This window comes from Xylocopa sonorina, chromosome 3, assembly GCF_050948175.1.
Source record: "Xylocopa sonorina isolate GNS202 chromosome 3, iyXylSono1_principal, whole genome shotgun sequence".
Taxonomy (NCBI): domain Eukaryota; kingdom Metazoa; phylum Arthropoda; class Insecta; order Hymenoptera; family Apidae; genus Xylocopa; species Xylocopa sonorina.
Genome location: NC_135195.1, coordinates 6,547,449 through 6,565,688, shown reverse-complemented (window position 1 = coordinate 6,565,688; position 18,240 = coordinate 6,547,449). Strand labels below are relative to the sequence as shown.

Here is an 18,240-nt window from a genome sequence, read left to right as displayed (position 1 = left end):
TGTAATGTTTTATCGAAAGACTTCTTGTTCAAGCAAACTTTGCTGAAAAATTTGACGTACACAAAATGATGGTTAGCGTTCGGTCACCCGTACGGAACTGATGGCACGTTTATACGCGCGCGCACTTCAACCACAGTCAATTCGTATACAAAAGTTCGTGTTCACTTCACCAACACTTTTTCCCCTTTTTTTTTTATCGAAACAACACAATTTTCCTTCGTATTTGCCAACAAATTATATACTCTTCCCGCATACCGTCTTTAACCGTTGATTCATTCGACCAAAAGTGTTTACGCTCTAATCACTTTATTTTCTAAGATTAGCGCGCGGTCGCAATATTCAACTGTGCACGGTCACTCGCTTCTTTTTTTGTGATACCAACAGCTGTACTTACGTCGTTCTACCTGCCTAAAATCTCGCCTAAATTGCTTGACAAACAATGAACGACTTGTTTTCTTGTAAGAAAAAAGAAGCGACGCGCACCACGCATTGAGCACAACCACAGCACGCCTTTCTTTCCATTTCTTCGTACCTAACGTTCTTCAGTCGCGATACAAAGATCTTACTCGATTTACATTCAACACAAAGACAACTAAATACGAGCTAGAAAATTATTGATAAAGTAATGTTTATCAAATCTCTTAATTATAAATTACAATTACATGCGCATTAATTAATTTGTCGAAAAGGTACTATTTTTTCGAAACGACACAAACGGATTTGTGGTAACATAGCGAAACAAAATTTTACAGCAACCAATCAAATGTCTGGCATGAGCTATGCAACGAACATAGAATTGACTTGGTAATTCGTGAAAATGAATAACTGAAGAAAATGCTTAATGATATTATAAATTGGAATAAATAACTCCATTTTCTAAATACTCTTATAACGTAGTATCATTCCGCAAATGTAAAATCAATGCGCATTTATTTTATATATATATATATATATATATATATATATATATATATATATATATATATATATATATATATATATAAATTGTATGAAGCTCTTCTATATATCATATTAAAAGAATGTTATGTTTCATATTATATAATACTTGCTTAGAATTATACATTTCTTTTAGATATACGTGTATGTATGTATGTATGTATATGCACATCTTCCTTTTCCTAATTAATTTATGTGTCGTTATATATAAAGATTATTGTACATATACATATATATGTACATATATATGTACATATATAGTATATATTTTTACTACCTACTATTGATTTAGTATAATGTAATTATATGCAGTGTTACAATACTTCTAATCAAATTTATATATTCAAAATTAAAATGTAACTAAATTATTGCCTATGATAAATTTATAGCAATAAATTTATATAAGAAAAACTAGACGTATATATGCACGCATATTAAATTTGTTAAGGATATATGTATTCGATAAAAAATAATGAGGATAATATGACTTAAAATTTTTCAGATGGTTATCTACCACGACAGTTTATAGTAATATCTATAAAATTGATTTTAAGCGTAACCTCACTTTATCAGATTCATCTCAATCGTATAAATTTTAACTTATTACACTTTGCTTATAATTTCACGAATTTTGTAGTTCGGAAATGGGTTCGCATGGTAAATTAGAAACTGAAAAATTAAGAAAAAATTTGGAAGCACAATTAGACAGATTGGTGCAACAATTAGAAGACATAGAAGAAAATCGGTATTTCTAAGTCATATTAATCATGCATAGAATTTTCCTATTCCAGTTTGAATCTTCTTATCCTGTATAAAATTATTGTACACGTATGTAATAGGAATTTATTAGATGCAGCTGCTTATGAAGAAGCTATGGAACTGACAAAAGAAGATTTGCAAGAATTCAATGAAAGTTTACAAAGAATGATATCTGGTGATACAACATTGGTTGATCAATTGGGTGCAATACAACTTGTATGCTATAAACATATATATCTAAGCTCAAAATTAAGTTTTTTCGATTAAACTTCACAAAATACATCATAGGCGTATTTCAAACTTTAAATAGGCAACACAAGCTGCAATAAGTGAGGCCTTCAAAACACCCGCTGTTATCAGAATGTTTGGAAGGCGGGAAACCTCTCAGCTTAAAGAACGTTTAGCTAAAATTAACTCTGATGCAAAACATGGAAAACTAAGTAAAGAAGCTAGTGATAGCCAACGCGGAGAAGTGTTACATGCATTAAGACAACTTGGAGAAAAATTAGAACCTCAAGAATTGCAGTTGTTGGAGCAGTTGATGTTTAGTAAAATTGATGCAACAAGTTATATACAAGTAACCGAAAATACAGAGAAGGGTAAAATGGCTATGGCAATAGTAGGTGATGAAGTTAGAACTCAAAATGCTTAAATTTTGGAAACATTTTAATATAAATTTCTTAATTTTTTAAAAAGAAATTTACCTTAGTCCATTTAAGTCAAATAAATAGATATAGATAATAATAACAATATTTTGATTATTTTAACAAATTTAAATTATTACTTATAGAAATAAAATTGGGATAATATTGCAGAAATAAATATATGGAAATATGTGTTTGTTGAAAGTTGAAAGTGCTTAGTAGTATCCTTTTCTTTATTACAATATATATCTAACATATATGTTCTGATATGAAAATTATTATTTTTTTGTTATTTTAATCTGGTTTAACTCAATTTTATATTTAATTTTAATTAAGTTTCCAAAATTTTTGCTTTTACAAGAAATATGACTAATTAAGACTGAAAAAAGATAATATTAATAATTTTCAGTATAAATTTAATTTTATAAATAGAAGTTAAAATCTGTAATTAAATATACACTGTCTTATACTTAATGTATTTGTGCACTATAAATGATAATCGCATTTATTTTTAGCTGTATTATAACACTGTCCTATGGTGTATACAAAATATGTAATTGTTTTACTTCATATTGTCAGACTTCACATAAATTCTAAATGAGGATAAGGGGAAACATTTACATATATTATATACATATAATGTTTCAGATCATATCACTATTGTCAATATGTATACATACATATGTTATATAAAAAACACCGTGAACAATATATTAAAAACATTAATTTATAGTATGAAAACAATATTATATATTTTACTGATGCGAAGTTTCCATCAATTTATTCTTTTTTAATTTTACGAACATACAGACACTATTGACTTTAACATACAAAAATGAATGAAACAAATAATTAAGAAAAGAAAAGAAAAAAAAAGTGTTCTTTACCCGAACTTGTAGGATATTCAAACAATTATACACCTATAATAACCACGTTTCATATTTTACACTTTGACTCATAAACAGAACTATTAATGTACTAGTTATAAGTAAGAGCACTCACATTTGTCTGCATACACATTACGAATATTTCCATTTAAGGAGAAAGCTTACAGAAAGGCATGTCAAATTAATGTCAACAATATATTAATGTGCTTCTACAAAGTATCCTCTTTTTTTACAGCAATTTCAACGGTTCCCTCATAAACTCTTTAATATAATTATCAGGTTTATTGTACCCATTGTTAACTTAACGTTTACGTCGGCACACTCTTTTATGTTCGCGCTGCCAATGAACTTGTTGGCAATCAGTACTGCAATACGCAGTATTCCAACAGCAATGATATATTGCTTCAGCCTCACAATTATAACACTGAAATTAGAATACACAATAAAATACATATGAAAGAAATATTAGTATACTCATAAGAAAAGTATTACAAAATGATTACCCATTGTTTTTTCTTTATTTCTGATATAATTTGTTGGTGTCTATCAGTTAATTGTCGCAATTCTTTAGCATGTTCGGCTTGCAATTTTTCCAACTCTTTACATTTTTCGAGTTCTAATTCACGACGTAACTTTTCCAGTGCCGTAGTAGTAGGTTGTTCCGATGTTCTACGTTCCCGCTTTATCTATAAAACATAATATTATTAAACTGATATTTTATAAATACGATTAATTAATGCTTAATAAATATAATACCTTTGCAGGTAATGTTTCTGATTGTATTTGTTCGGTCTGCACAAAAACACATTTGGTTCTTGGTTCTTGAGAACTAGATGTGACCATATCCTCTTGAGAACCTTCCTTCTTCAGGCCCTGAGGACAGATGTTAGACACTCCTCTTGTAGGTTCATCTTCTGCTACTGGCAAGCAGGGTACTTGTCTTTCTTCGCTTTTGGCTTTAGTTTTTGAAGGACGTTCGTTACGTTCGGATTCCTCCTGATTCAGGGGTACATCATTGTGGCCATCTGAACTGAGACGTTCTACTTTAACTCTTAAATCCTTGAAAAGTTGTTTTGCGGGACTAGGACTGTTCGTCGTATTTTTTGAACCTGATGACTCTATGTTTCGGATTTTGGTTGGTTTCGGACCGTAAGTATCGTCGCTGAGATCCAATTCTTCAATACCCTTGCCCAACTTTTGCAGCAAATTCTGATGATGCTTCAGCTCTTCAAATGCTCTGTTCCAAGCAGTGGATCTTTTTATCTATGGAAGGTAAATTGTGCACACTTTAAGAAAGGTCGATTTTTCTTTTGAATGCACAATGAAACGGAGTGGTGAGAAATTAGTTGTACACTTTAGGCCACAGTACGTGCGCATACCTTCATTTCTTTCCACTTCCCTTCTTCCGAAGGCTATGCAAGAATTCGTTGTTAAGATAATAATATACCTAAGTGCAACAACAATTTCTAAATTGCTTTCTCTCAACAATTCTCTTCTATTGTGTCAGTGATATGATACATTTGTAAATGGCGTGTAACCTAAACCGAGAATTTCACAGTGTTCGCGTGATAGTTTCGCGTTAATCGCCGGACAATTTTGACTTATCATTACCTGTAAACTTTGTAGACTGGAGGTAATCGGACGAATGAACATCTTTTCGATGTTGGCACGCATGTGATGTCCTCCGAAAAAGCGGACGTCATAAATGTTGCCATTAACTTGCATCACTTTAGCCGGCCAATAGGGATATCCTTTTTGTTTTGCATAAACTAGTTGATGCGGTGGATTGCATGGTATGCAAAACCAGAGTTTTTCTGATTTTTCATTCGATATCCTATAGCAATCAGCGCAACGGCGTATTTCTTGAAGATCGTAACAGCAATCTTGATACATGGTATGACCCATTTCTCCTATTATACTATGAGCTAAATAAATAAAAGAATTTAAATAATCATTATCTAGGAAATCTTTATGTTAAAAAATACATATTTCAGAATTAATAAATACCTCCATGGTACACAATAATATTGTGTAAAATATTATGTGCATCAGCTTGAAATTCAGCAAGATTATTGTATTCATTTTTTTTTATCTTTGAATCCATGATTGCTAGATCCATGTGGTGATTTATAAGAACAGCTGGTCGCCATGCATCTTCCCCTTCTGTGATCCAAGTTGGACCCGAGTATCTGTTGACTGGTGTAACAATGGGATCATTGTTAAAAACAATGGTTCGATTTGTAATATCTGGTGGTAATTTTGCTTTCAGATGTCCGCAGGTGAAACTTAGAATGTGGTTAAGATCAGCTTTCTCTGGGTATGTATCATTATTTATACTCTGTAACAATTATTTCTAATTTATTTACATGCATATTCTAAAGTGGATCTCTTTCTAGTCTAATATACTTACCTCGCAAAAATTACATATTTTTAATTTAACATTATTAGGTACATGACATTCAGGATGATAAACTCTGTGACATTGCTGACAACATTCCACCATGCCTGCTTTCTGACATTTGCAACAATACCAATCGTGACCAGTGTAGTATGGTATAATATCTGATGGTAATCTATAACTTTCTTGTTCTATACCATTCTTTGTTGGAACTTTCTTTAAATAGACAAGACCATCGATGACAGCTTTATTTAATTCCTCCTGTGCTTCTTGTTCTGTAATTCCATAAACTCGAGCCAGGTGCCGTACCATACGATCATTACTTGGTAAGCTTCTTTGATGTACAATTATTTTGATAGCATCCCATATTCGTTGTGTCATAAAAGGATCAGTTCTTCTCCGAATAGACATGATGATATGTGAACACTAAAATGAATATTAAAAGAATATTACACTTGTGCAAGTTTCAATTAAACTAAACTCAAATTTAAATTAAACAGAAGCAGAAATACTTTAAAGTAGAAACATTTTATCAATGAAGTAATTGTTCTTAATATAATGAAATATCAGTCCATATCTATAGGTATATAGGGTGATTTTTATAAAAATTCTATCAGTATATTTATAGCCAAAATAAAAATTTGATATTTTGATTTAATTTTTAACTGTAGAAGAGCATTGTATATATGAATATTTTACATTAGAAATGTATCATCAATACCAGCATTTATTATCACATAGATAATCAATATACCCTCATGTTACACTATTTGTCATATCTTAAATGTAACAGTTATTGGAATACCCTCATGCTGAACATATCAAAATATACTACTTGTTTTAGTTGTGACCAGCAGGATTTCTAAGTAGTATTTTACCGAAGTGCACAAGGTACAATAGTAAAGAGTTTTTTTAATAAAAGTTTACTAATATTAAAATTATATTTAAGACAACGTACAAGTGAACTATAATATATAAACCATAATAAGGGTGTAGATATAATATGTATTCTGTAACATTGAATACATGTGCATATATGTTACTGTTATCCAGTATTACTACAATTTTAATTTTGTTGAGAAAACAATACAAACAATGGAAGAATACACCATTATATATTTTGTCCATATCTGATATATTATTTTCTATGTTTACATCAAGTATATTATTCATAAACTGTATGGAACAGATTATTTATATAAACAGTAATGTAATAAATAATACTTATTCATTAACTAACGATATGGAGAACGTAAAAAATGATAATGAGAATCAACTGATAAAGTTTGGAAAATTTAAAGAAAATGTTAGTACAACTGTAGATGCAAATGATTTCAGTGTAATCCCAAAATGTAATGTTATCGGCATGATAATTAGATATGGAATGTTATTCTTTCCATTTACAAATTCATTTGTATCATTATTGATGTTTTCTGTGCAATGCAATTTAAATGTATTTGCTCTTAAAGACCAGTGTTTTAAATTTTTACAATCGGATAGAAACACATGTGAAGAAGACATTGAAATACAATCTAATTCAGTAGTGAATTTATCGAAACACAAAAATGCTTCAATGATTAAGCAGAATGTGAAGAAGATTCTACAAGTGCTTAAGTATAGTAGTATGAAGAGGAACAAAAAAATTATTGTCATATTTGTATTAAGTCAATGGATTGTGCCTATCTTTGTTACAGGATTTTTATACTTGGCTGACTATGAGACAAATTCTACAAAGGATATAGAAAATATAAAATGTTTAATTAAAAATATTTTTTGCCTCGATAATTGTTATACAAAATCTGTAAATTTCTCACAAAATATTGACTCTGATATGTATGTTACTCCTCTGTATAAAGACTATATTGGTAACAAAGAGTTAGTAAAATTAAAAAATTCAAATGCTCAAGTAAATGAAATAATATCCAAAGTGCAAAATTTAATTCACTCCATAATGAATGATACATCGACTATTCCACTAAATATAATTTCACATAATATTTCTGAACTTCAAAATGTAACAAAATATGTGGAATTGGATACTTATACTGAAATTCTAGAGAATCATAAAAATATTGAAGATAAACTTAATTTGATAAAGGATAAATCATTCTTAGAACATATAAATTCTAATGATACGGTCAATGTTAAAAAGAATACAAATTTTCTACAGCAAAATAAGAATACTAAAAACAATTCTATTTTAATCGGAAATATATTTATAGAACATGAAAATTCTGACAATTTAACCAATGTAGAAAAAAATACAGATTTTGATAGTAATGTACAATTAAGCAATTATTCTGATAAAGATAATGAAGATCTATTATTGTTTAACTATTTAATGCTTAATTATTTAAAAGATATTTCAAGAGAAGGGAATTCTACTAAGAAAATTACTGAAGGGATTATTGAAAAATTTGATTTCGAAGAATCACAAATAAATATTACAGAAAACCAGGACATCACAGATGGTATTGTAAATGCAACTACAAAATATAATGCATCAATTATATCAAGTGCTCAAATGTATGCTGAAATGCTTAAACATCATAATTTGACTTCAAATAAGCAGAATGTCCTATCAGATATTGTAATAAATGAACAAAAAGTTGATGCACTACAAACAATGCAGCTAGCTGAAATAGATAAATGTTTTATATCGATTCAATTTTTAAAGCTACATTTGCTTGCGCTAGTGTTTGTAATATATTTCCTGCCAATTTTATTTTCATCAATTTTACAACGACAAGGCAAGCTAAGCTGCCTGATTACACTAGAAAAATTAAAAGCATCAAATGAAATGCAATTAAACAATTGTAACCTTCGTAAGATGAGTGATACGCATTATAATATTTCTGAGGATTCCAGAGAGTCTTGCATCTCTGAACAAAATTTTAGATATCCAAATGAAAATCAAGAGACAATCAATTCTAATAGAATGGATTTGGTGGAAACCCAACAAGAAAATGTTAGCAAAAACTTGAATAATCAACACAAAAATAATCAATATAATATTTCATTTGACAAAACAAAGATTGAATTAAATATATTGAATCGATTGGAAAACATGGTGAAGCTTTTCGATGCTATTAAAATATCTTTGTTATTTGGAATATTGTTATGGACACCTTTATTTCTTGCATTTTTAATTGAAGTATTTATATCACTACATGTACCAGAATGGTTATTGAATACCGCTTATTTAGCTGCTATAGCATTTAGTGTTATACGGAATATTTTTAATCTTAGAATGATCAAGTTTCAAGAAAATAATATATGTACTACAACAACAAATAGGATACATCCTATTGAGTGAAACACAAGTATATTTTGCACTTGTTCAGATAACTATTTAAAGATTTTTTCTCTCGTAATTATTTGATTGTAATTATATTAAAAATTTTACATTCTGTACATTTTTAGCTTTGGCTTAACATAAATGATATTACATTGTTCGGTTTCATTACAGTTCTTATTATATACTGCACTATTGAAAAATAAATAATACTATTCCTGCCATATTGTGATTAATTCTGTTCTCTCCTTATTATAATTATAACTGTAACACTTAATAAGAATCTAAATTTGCTTACCAAACCTGATACACTAACTTGTACTCCTTTATGTTGTGAACGAAAATTTCAACTCTGAATCACAGTTAACGATCAGTATATAGTTTTTAATTTTGTTTTGATATATATATTCGTGGTAAAAGTAAAATTTTCGCCGACGCCCGCAAGCAATAATAAGACAATAATTAATGTCAGAGACGCGCAACTACATTGCACACATCACGCACATCATAAGTTCAACCTAACCTTAATAATGCGCGCGCATGTCATTATACAAAATTGAATATTATCAAATTTTATGGACTAGAGGGGACTGAAATTTATGTAAATTATTGTTAAATTAAATCAATCAATATAAATAACGTTAAATTTATATATAATATTAACATTTGAATGTTTCAGAGCATTGTTTCTCGTAAACTTCTCATCCGTATAATTACTTTCTTTATTTTTATGTTTACGTGAATTATATTTTTATATTATACTATAAGTAGAGTAATACTTCTGTCGTAAAATCTCATACATACAGTGATCACGCATAAAGAGGAAACCTCTTTAACATATGTAGTTCATTTACGTCAATACATGGTGTTTTGAATAGCTTAAAATAATACATATTTGTAAACTGTAATTATAAAAGTTTTCGTGTACTTTTTGCTATATAATTAACGATTTAATTTCAAATCTTGAACTATTACTTGACTATATGAAGATATACACAAAATATTCCTTACACGAAGTATTATGTTTGAAAAATGTAAGGTTATAATGTACAAATAAAATGTATAATAAACTAGATTCAGAAACCGAGTTTCCATTGATTAGTTTTTCAAATGTATATACTTAGAATGTTATATAAGAATAAAACGGTATGGAAAGAAGTTATATATACTAATAGATGCATTTCCGTAAATACCTTAATATCCATTAACATATTTCGCTAGAGGTTTTGTAAAGAATGTCATTTTATGACATATTTTTTATTAATGATAATAGAAGTATTATTTCCTAGTAAGTCTAATTAATGTCGGGTAAAAAACGGAAAATTTTTCGCCGATTAATATTGTAATTAAAAAGGGAATTAAGAAAGGCTGAATTCTTCCTCTAATATTTTTAAAATTTGTACACCATCATTCCATGGAAATACACGTGCATTTATTTTTGGAATCTGGTAAGTTGCAGCATCGTTTAAAATTTTCATAAGCGTATAATCTTCTCGAGGAAACGCTACGTCTTGTTCCGAAAGTCGCAAAATTGGGCAGAGATCATTTTTCCCATCTCCGACATACGCTATTCGATTGAAATGTACACCTTCATCGTTTCTTTTCTTTATGTAATCCTCTAAAATTTGTCCTTTACACAAATTTACGGTACTTAACTTGCAAGAATTTTGTACATGATACATATCTAGTTTTATCAAACCGTTGTCATCGATTTGCGCGGGATTTGTAAATATTTCAATGATAAAATCATTTAAATTTTTACTTTTCAACCATTCGCTAATAAATAATGTATTCGAGTCGCTTATAATGATGATTTCGCAACCTCGGGAATGTAATTCTTTCAGTAGTGTGTCAATACCCGGCACAATCGGTATGTTAGCGATAGCATTTTTAATTTGTTTTATATCGATGGAATTGCTGTGCAACAATTCAAATATCTTCCCCATATAAGTAATCCAACCATTAGAACGATATAAATCCTTGACACTGTCTGGCAATTTATCCTTGGGCAACAGCTTTCGAGCCACGATATCGGTATTGTCATTGGCAATCGTATGATCAAAGTCGAATGCGACGAGTTTAGACCGATGCATCTATTAAAATGCAAATATGTTACAAAGGCAAACGCCTTAATTTGATTAACTCGAATTTAAATTTAAATATTTCCACAAGTCTCTTTCCGTGGGTTAACTTGAAACCGCCGAACTGTTTATACAGCCCTGCACCTTTATGTTTTCACTATAATTTACACTAATATATTCATATTTCTGTGCGCTATCATTATTATCATTTATAAAAATGAAATTGACGATTTTAATATTAACAGTACAGACAATGAGATTTTACAGTATTAAATATGTATTCGTAAATAATTATTTATATTGTCTTAATTAATTGTACAATTTATTGATATGCATATTGCATAAATAATAATGCATTACCAAAATAATAACATTACTTACTGTTAACTACTTTTCAAACACACATAAAACTGTAATTTTCTTGTTGTAATACAAATTTTAATTACAAAGAAATTTACAACCGAACTCTTAGACAGGTGTCCGGTAACTGCTGCTTATAGGTTAAGCAGAGTAGATACCATGATAAATAGTATACATTCCCTTCTCCCTCCATGGGTTAGATTTATTTATATGTAAATATATATGTTTTAATTATAACATTGTACAAGTTTAAATCTAAATATTTTATATATGCATATATAATACTTTATCTTATTCAGTTATACTTTTGTACACTTACTGTTGTATATTCTGACTGTAATTATAACTATATATTCAAAGCAGTATCGCAACAAAATAATTACTATACAGACAAGATAATTTAATTTTTGTAATTCGTTAGTATTTGTTTATTTATCTTTAAAATGTAAAAATTATCTTAGATTTGTTGTCAAAGTTTCATTATATGTTAGTAGCTGATTCAAATACGTGTGATTAAATATATACACATTATAAACGTTAAATATGTTTTATTATATCGTTCGTGCATAAGAAAATGCCATTATAATTTAATTATAGATTACTCGCATATATATTAATAGGTTAATTATATTGCGATAAAGTGTCGTTTCGTCTTTATATCTTATATTTTTAGCTAGTTCTTTCTGTATTTATTTCCATATTTTAATTGTTAGTATTTTCTTGATGGTTTTGATCATTTTTCCAAAATATAGCACATATACAACATAAATGTATATATCTATGCGTAGCACTTAATATAAGCACACATATATATATATATATATATAGGGTTTTTGTATGATACAAAATGTTTTTAAATGTTATGCTTTGAGTAAAAGGAAAATATATTAATCCTGTGTTATAAATATTATCGGAGTAAAACGATATGTTATCTATGTAAAGATTAATCAAACATCTGATATAGAACTGAAAAGTGATGAAACTTTTATAAAAAAAGGTGTAAAAAGATATGCGTATAACCTATAACTTTTGACTGAAATTTTACTGTTTTACTTTTACTGATATACATTATATACTTATATGAACATATATGTACATATATGCATGCACTTAGAGTGTGTTAGTCTTTTGATAATTGTTTAATATTAGGGGATATTAATACGTTCGATCAACACAAAAAAATGGATATTAATGAGGAAGAAATACCTGAACATCATGTGATAAATGCGTGTACTATGGGCCAATTAGAAATTGTTAATGATTATTTTGAATGTAATTATTTTATATCAATGCATTATAATACTTTATAATAAATTTGAAAGCAAAAATAAACTTTACTAATAATTTTGTGTTACATATAGCGCGTAATGTAAACGAATTTTTTCATAGTGGATGGACCGCACTTTTATATGCTGCATCTAGTGCACAAATAAATATCATTGAATATCTTATAAGTAAGGGGGCTGATGTCAACATACATAAAGGTATTTTAATTATTTTACATGGTTCTGTTACATGTTAAACGTTCTATAAAATTATGTAATTTTATGTAACTAGTATGATATTTTAGATGGCTATACATCGCTAATGGCACTGTGTAATTCTACTAGAGGTACAACAGAACAACGTATAAAATGTTTAAAATTATTAATTACAGCAGAAGCTGATGCAGATGCAAGCAATAAACAACGGTACTTTTTATATCATATTAATATTTTAAGTATATTAATAAAAAGTATTAATATAATATTTTTCTATAAACAGACAGACAGCTCTAATGTATGCTTGTATATCACAAGAACCAGATTTTGTATCAGAACTCTTAAAGTATGTGAGAAACATTAATGCATGTGATAACAGAAGACAAACTGTAAGTTCTTCCTGTAAAACAAGTAACAATTTCTACTAATGGCAATAAAATTATATTCTCTTTTTTATAGGCATTGATGTATGCAACAATAGCTAATAAGCCAGAGATAGTTAAAATATTGATGGAAAATGCAGCTGATATTACAATGACCGATTATAATGATTTAACTGCGATTGATATGGCTTCTATCAAAGGATATGATGAAGTAAGTTGAAAGATGGCGTATTATTGTAAAACAAAAAACTAACATTAATATAATTATTATAGATTTTATCATTATTAAATTTTAATGAGGAGGAGGCAATAAGTACCTTTGAAACAGTTAAAATACAAGATTGGAAAGATATGTTTCCAACACTAACTGATATAGACGATAATGCTATAAATTTTGATATATATACAATTTTATATGGAATGAATCTAGAAAAATATACTCATCTTTTTCAAGGGCTAAATCTCAGAACGTTTTTAAAATTAAGTGAAAACAATTTATGTGATTTAGGGTTAGATATTAATGCACATAGAATTCAGTTTATGGAACATCTTCATAAGTTTCATAGAAAAAAGTGGAGTATACAAAGTATTGGTGTAATCAATAAATCATTACCTTACACGTACGTTTCGTCTGTGATATGATCTTGCAAAATTAAATGATACAAATTTGACTTTATGTTTATTTTTTAGACTATATAATGGAATAGTTAATTTAGGTACAGTAGCCAAACAAATCGCCATTATTGGTTCTAGTTTTCAGTATGTTAAAAACTGTTTAATACAAGCAAATAAAGATATGCCTTTAACTGAGGAACAAATATCTAATTATGAACAAGAACTGAAGAAGACACAAAAATGTCTCAGTATTCTTGAAAAGGAACTCAAACAAGTAAAAGCATTGTCCAAAAGAGTGAGTACATAAATATTTAGCAATAAATGTATATTATAGATCAAGTACTAAAATACATTTTTCAATATAGATACAGAAAGAAAACGATATTGATATACCAGCAACATATATTAGTTCAAAAAACTGTAAGATAAATTGGCCGATGTACTTAAGTATTACACTAATCATAGGAATTTATGTATCTAAGACAATGTACATTCAAAACCTAATACATTATTAAAAATATGATCTCATGTTGCTTGGAGCTTCTACATATACTATTTTTTCTTTTAATTTTGTCAATAAATTATTTATGCACTATGTAATACTCTCTTCTATAAACATAGAAAATGATTAATGAATACGTACAGCGTTTTGTGTAATGTAGACAACTGTGAACAAGTTTTAATGTTCATTTAAATTAGCTAATCTTTTCATTAATGGAAATAATGGATGGAATGTTGGAATGTTCTGTTGTCTAACTGTTAATTGATAACGTTCCAGTGGTCCACTACAAAAGGCTAATCTATCTCTTTCATTTGTGTGTTTATCCATCCACTGAGATAATCGACCTACGGACCAACCTGCACTCTACATTTTAACAGTAATTGATGAATTAGTAATAATTTATATTTTTACTAGTATTTATGAATACAAGCTATGTATATTCTCGTACCTGATGTGGAGAAACTAGTTCGGGAGGCGCTGTAGAAAAAAAATGCAAAAGTACAAGAGAAAGAGGTACACCACATTCTCTATCCGCTTCTAAAACTTTCTGAACAATTTCATCAGGACTAAGCGGAAGCAACGTTTTTAATGCCCGTAATGTTCTATACTGTTGTTGTTCCGATGATCCTAGTTGCCCTCCTCGACACAATGGAGCAACTGCTATTTCAATCTAAATAAGAATATAGAAAACGAAATTCAGATTTTAAAGATAGAGACTACCATACTATTACATACCTGACTAAAATCAACAATTAATTTGGCTCTTCCAAAATCAGTCAATGGTCTTAATAAACAAGCGTGTCTCACAAAAAGTTCGATGCATCGTGAAGCAACAGACTTGCAGCTAAAATGATGATTAACTTTCATATCATATTATAAATATAAGATGAATGCTACAATTATTATTCTTTTTAGTTACCATTCAGCAACTACTGCTTGATTTTTATATGGCACAAGAAACGTATTTACGGAACGTAATATAAATCCTTGTAGTTCACGCATATAGAGCGAGCAGCCAATCTCTTTTCCTGAAGGATTGCTTGTACTATACATAAATACAAATATATATACATATTTGCTCTTCATATATATATAATTTACGGGTTAAAATACTTCATTCACTTACTCTCGAAATTCCGTATCATCGTGCATCGTTAAAATAATACTCTCTATTGCATCACTAATAGACGCCAACAATGGCGATAAAATGTTTTTTGTTAATGTATCTATTTCTTTAAGAGCTACAGAAATTACCGAACTTCCTTCGGGTGGCAAACCAGACAAATTTGCTATTACACGAGTTATTTGACTAGAAAGGTAATAAAGAAGGTTTGCAAGAGATACGTTTGTCTGTTGTACAGTGGTTGGACTATCAATTACTTGACTAGCTTCACCACCCATAAGTAGACCCTGTTCACACTTTAAACAGAAAAGTCTTATAGCTTTCCCTACATTACGAGCAACTACTGTTGAAAGGCCATCATCAACTAGTGATACACTTAATTCACTGTGAACAAAATAATTATTAATGTTTAATAGATAACAATGGAGGTAAAAATATACATGCACAATTTAAGCTTACTTTGTTACTGTTCGTATGAGACTATCAATTTCGTCCTGTGTGGGTAATCCCTCTCCAGAAAACATGGTGTGTACCGGATCTAATAATCGTGATACTGAACGCGATAAATATGCATTTTCAAATGGTAATAATACATTGTGACTGAAAAAAAAGAAATATGCTATTTATATCAAATAAAATACACAAATTAATGCGATCTAAAATATCGTTTCACTTACTCAATATTATAAATGCCAATACTTTGTGATCTTTCTTTTAATCGCTTTCTCAAATCTAAAAATATTCTCAAGAATTTTGGATATTCACCTTCTAATGCTTGTTTAACAAATGACGATCCTAAAAATGTAAAATAAATACGATTATCATTATGAAAGTATAGGCTATAATTAACATATACCTTGTGCTCGTTCAACTAATACTTTTGAAAGTAAAGAGTTTACTTTATTCCAAAATTTCTGTGACAATTCATCCAATCCCTTTGTATGATGTTCCAATAGTATTCTTTGCAACAATTCAATCTGAAATACATAAGAATAAAATATAATTTAAAATACATTCATTTTAGACACAAGTCTAAACTTTAAAATATTTAAAAAATCGAAGGTTTTAAATATTTTTTAAACGTCAATTCACTTGACAGTTAAAATTAGGCGGATTCTGAAAAGATATCAGTGCATATCACGTAAAGCAAATATGTTTCAATTACTTGTAAACAATATGTATAAAGAGTATCTTGAAAAAGCCTTTCAAGGTTTTCCCAAATTCGTGTGCGTAAATTTCCAGAAGATCCTGGAGAAGGAATAGCAGCTCGTCCAGGTGCTGCTCTCTTTCCAGGGTCTTGATTCGTTGCCAAAGTCACGTCTAGTGATTCTGTAGCAATTTTCTCAATTTCGGTTAAAGCAGAATCTATAATATTGTCCACAGCTCCATTAACAATCCCCAAATTTTGAAACACCTGTACAGCTGTACTGACCTATTTATGTTATTGATTTATAAGTAATAGCAATAGCAGTTGTAACAATTATTTTGAAAATTATGTACTTATATATGGGCATTATTACTTATGATTTTTAGGTATAAAGTATACCAATTAAAAATCGTATTGTTATCAACTGAATTTATCTGTCCTGGTTATACCCAAATACCTCAAATTATTAAGAACAACTTAAATATAGGTGGCAAAAACATAAAATTTATGATATACTTATATACTTTTGTTCTATCCATTGTTTGTAATCCTTGAGACAAAGTGTGTGTTGCTATTCTTTGTACTGTAGTTCTATGAGATTTTATAGCTTGCTGATCATCTGCAATAACATCTAATCCATTTAGATCTGTATCCATCATTAACTGTTCTATAAATAAAGATTATTTGTATTGTATTTTATGGTACAGTAAACTTAATATATAAAATATGTAATAAAAATTAAATTCATATACCAAGTTCATGAAGACTATTTGCAGCTTTGATGATATCAGGTCCTTGCACATTGTTTGTCATTTGAGAATTTAGACGTTTTGATAAATGTTGCATTCTAGCTACTCTTCGTAACAAATCAGAAGTTTCATGAAGTCTGGCTAGAACAGTTGTCTGTGTTTCAATTCTATTAAAAGGATCAATAATTTTCCCACGTAAACGTTCAACGGCTGACAAAAGACTCTGAAATATAATAATTAATTTTTATTCAAAGTCATTTTTACTTTTATTTCAATGTCCGCAAATACATATTTGGTTCATACCTGAGCATGTAGCTGCATTATCGAGAGTACGCTTACTAATTTTTCTACCCACGTTGCTTGCGATAATAAATCCTCATGATTGGCTAACACTTGCTTCTGCAATTCGGCATTCAATATTTCAATGGCTATGACAAAGACAGACAGTGTAGTACGCTATAATATTATAAGTAAGATGTTAAAGTTTGTTTATTTACCTTGTCCCAATTTATTTATTTGTTGCGCTACTGACAGCACTTGATTGATATCACCTTTTTTGGATTCACCATTGAAAAACTGCTTAAGAAACTCTAGAAAACGTAAACATAAAACGTTATATCGTTGATACATAATTCGAGGAATAATAATAGACAAATTACCGTCATCTTCGATTTCTTCCCAGCTTGTAATTTCGTCCATTATCAGGTTAATAGTATCAAAACTGCAAATAAAAAATAGATGATAATTAATGAACGAACAGAAAATGTTAACGGGTAATAATTTTCTTCAATTACTTCAAATTTTGTACACATCTATTTACTATCACGATTGTATGTGGTTATTATTATTTACGAATTAT

The 18,240-nt window shown here is 29.0% G+C and overlaps 5 protein-coding genes across 8 annotated transcripts; 2 read left to right on the top strand and 3 right to left on the bottom strand.

Annotated features, from left to right (window-relative positions):
* The first annotated feature begins 1,459 nt into the window (after positions 1-1,459).
* On the top strand, positions 1,460-3,466 carry LOC143433523 (protein LZIC). Its single transcript, XM_076910875.1, has 3 exons — positions 1,460-1,702; positions 1,797-1,932; positions 2,027-3,466. The coding sequence occupies exons 1-3, from the start codon at positions 1,602-1,604 to the stop codon at positions 2,366-2,368; spliced, it is 579 nt and encodes a 192-aa protein (XP_076766990.1). The 5' UTR covers positions 1,460-1,601; the 3' UTR covers positions 2,369-3,466.
* Positions 3,424-10,249, bottom strand: LOC143433515 (zinc finger MYND domain-containing protein 11). 2 transcript variants are annotated; one of them, XM_076910863.1, is made up of 7 exons: positions 10,134-10,249; positions 5,658-6,071; positions 5,255-5,585; positions 4,859-5,172; positions 4,004-4,510; positions 3,751-3,933; positions 3,424-3,671 (listed from the first exon to the last, which is right to left on the bottom strand). In XM_076910863.1, the coding sequence occupies exons 1-7, from the start codon at positions 10,149-10,151 to the stop codon at positions 3,549-3,551; spliced, it is 1,890 nt and encodes a 629-aa protein (XP_076766978.1). In that variant the 5' UTR covers positions 10,152-10,249; the 3' UTR covers positions 3,424-3,548. The 2 variants fall into 2 exon arrangements, with proteins under 2 accessions (XP_076766978.1, XP_076766979.1); XM_076910864.1 differs by lacking the exon at positions 10,134-10,249 and adding an exon at positions 9,239-9,943.
* LOC143433522 (pyridoxal phosphate phosphatase PHOSPHO2) lies at positions 10,210-11,551 on the bottom strand. Its single transcript, XM_076910874.1, has 2 exons — positions 11,403-11,551; positions 10,210-11,033 (listed from the first exon to the last, which is right to left on the bottom strand). The coding sequence occupies exon 2, from the start codon at positions 11,031-11,033 to the stop codon at positions 10,299-10,301; it is 735 nt and encodes a 244-aa protein (XP_076766989.1). The 5' UTR covers positions 11,403-11,551; the 3' UTR covers positions 10,210-10,298.
* A 956-nt stretch (positions 11,552-12,507) lies between these two features.
* Positions 12,508-14,375, top strand: LOC143422502 (uncharacterized). Of its 2 annotated transcripts, none has more exons than XM_076893189.1 (8): positions 12,508-12,653; positions 12,743-12,865; positions 12,952-13,072; positions 13,146-13,251; positions 13,322-13,456; positions 13,519-13,865; positions 13,936-14,155; positions 14,226-14,375. In XM_076893189.1, the coding sequence occupies exons 1-8, from the start codon at positions 12,563-12,565 to the stop codon at positions 14,373-14,375; spliced, it is 1,293 nt and encodes a 430-aa protein (XP_076749304.1). In that variant the 5' UTR covers positions 12,508-12,562. The 2 variants fall into 2 exon arrangements, with proteins under 2 accessions (XP_076749304.1, XP_076749306.1); XM_076893191.1 differs by having other exon boundaries at positions 12,528-12,653; positions 12,771-12,865.
* Fws (Conserved oligomeric Golgi complex subunit 5 four way stop) lies at positions 13,906-18,098 on the bottom strand. Of its 2 annotated transcripts, none has more exons than XM_076893187.1 (14): positions 18,041-18,098; positions 17,879-17,971; positions 17,685-17,809; positions 17,385-17,604; positions 17,157-17,299; positions 16,651-16,917; positions 16,342-16,462; positions 16,163-16,280; positions 15,945-16,085; positions 15,489-15,869; positions 15,282-15,407; positions 15,098-15,206; positions 14,811-15,032; positions 13,906-14,725 (listed from the first exon to the last, which is right to left on the bottom strand). In XM_076893187.1, the coding sequence occupies exons 1-14, from the start codon at positions 18,078-18,080 to the stop codon at positions 14,540-14,542; spliced, it is 2,292 nt and encodes a 763-aa protein (XP_076749302.1). In that variant the 5' UTR covers positions 18,081-18,098; the 3' UTR covers positions 13,906-14,539. The 2 variants fall into 2 exon arrangements, with proteins under 2 accessions (XP_076749302.1, XP_076749303.1); XM_076893188.1 differs by having other exon boundaries at positions 17,685-17,780; positions 18,041-18,084.
* Positions 18,099-18,240: the final 142 nt, after the last annotated feature.

What these genes read in the sequence shown, in the direction of transcription:
- LOC143433523 (XM_076910875.1), top strand. Translation starts at nt 1,602, where the DNA reads ATGGGTTCGCATGGTAAATTAGAAACTGAAAAATTAAGAAAAAATTTG. An exon ending in GAAGACATAGAAGAAAATCG is followed by an intron (nt 1,703 to 1,796) that starts GTATTTCTAAGT and finishes CGTATGTAATAG; the next exon opens with GAATTTATTAGATGCAGCTG. An exon ending in AATTGGGTGCAATACAACTT is followed by an intron (nt 1,933 to 2,026) that starts GTATGCTATAAA and finishes AACTTTAAATAG; the next exon opens with GCAACACAAGCTGCAATAAG.
- LOC143433515 (XM_076910863.1), bottom strand. An exon ending in CCAGTCTACAAAGTTTACAG is followed by an intron (nt 4,511 to 4,858) that starts GTAATGATAAGT and finishes TACCTTCCATAG; the next exon opens with ATAAAAAGATCCACTGCTTG. An exon ending in CAGAAACATTACCTGCAAAG is followed by an intron (nt 3,934 to 4,003) that starts GTATTATATTTA and finishes TATGTTTTATAG; the next exon opens with ATAAAGCGGGAACGTAGAAC.
- LOC143433522 (XM_076910874.1), bottom strand. Translation starts at nt 11,033, where the DNA reads ATGCATCGGTCTAAACTCGTCGCATTCGACTTTGATCATACGATTGCC.
- LOC143422502 (XM_076893189.1), top strand. Translation starts at nt 12,563, where the DNA reads ATGGATATTAATGAGGAAGAAATACCTGAACATCATGTGATAAATGCG. An exon ending in GTGATAACAGAAGACAAACT is followed by an intron (nt 13,252 to 13,321) that starts GTAAGTTCTTCC and finishes TCTTTTTTATAG; the next exon opens with GCATTGATGTATGCAACAAT. An exon ending in AATAAATCATTACCTTACAC is followed by an intron (nt 13,866 to 13,935) that starts GTACGTTTCGTC and finishes TTTATTTTTTAG; the next exon opens with ACTATATAATGGAATAGTTA.
- Fws (XM_076893187.1), bottom strand. Translation starts at nt 18,080, where the DNA reads ATGGACGAAATTACAAGCTGGGAAGAAATCGAAGATGACG. An exon ending in AATAAATAAATTGGGACAAG is followed by an intron (nt 17,810 to 17,878) that starts GTAAATAAACAA and finishes TCTTTGTCATAG; the next exon opens with CCATTGAAATATTGAATGCC. An exon ending in TAATTGTTGATTTTAGTCAG is followed by an intron (nt 15,033 to 15,097) that starts GTATGTAATAGT and finishes ATTCTTATTTAG; the next exon opens with ATTGAAATAGCAGTTGCTCC.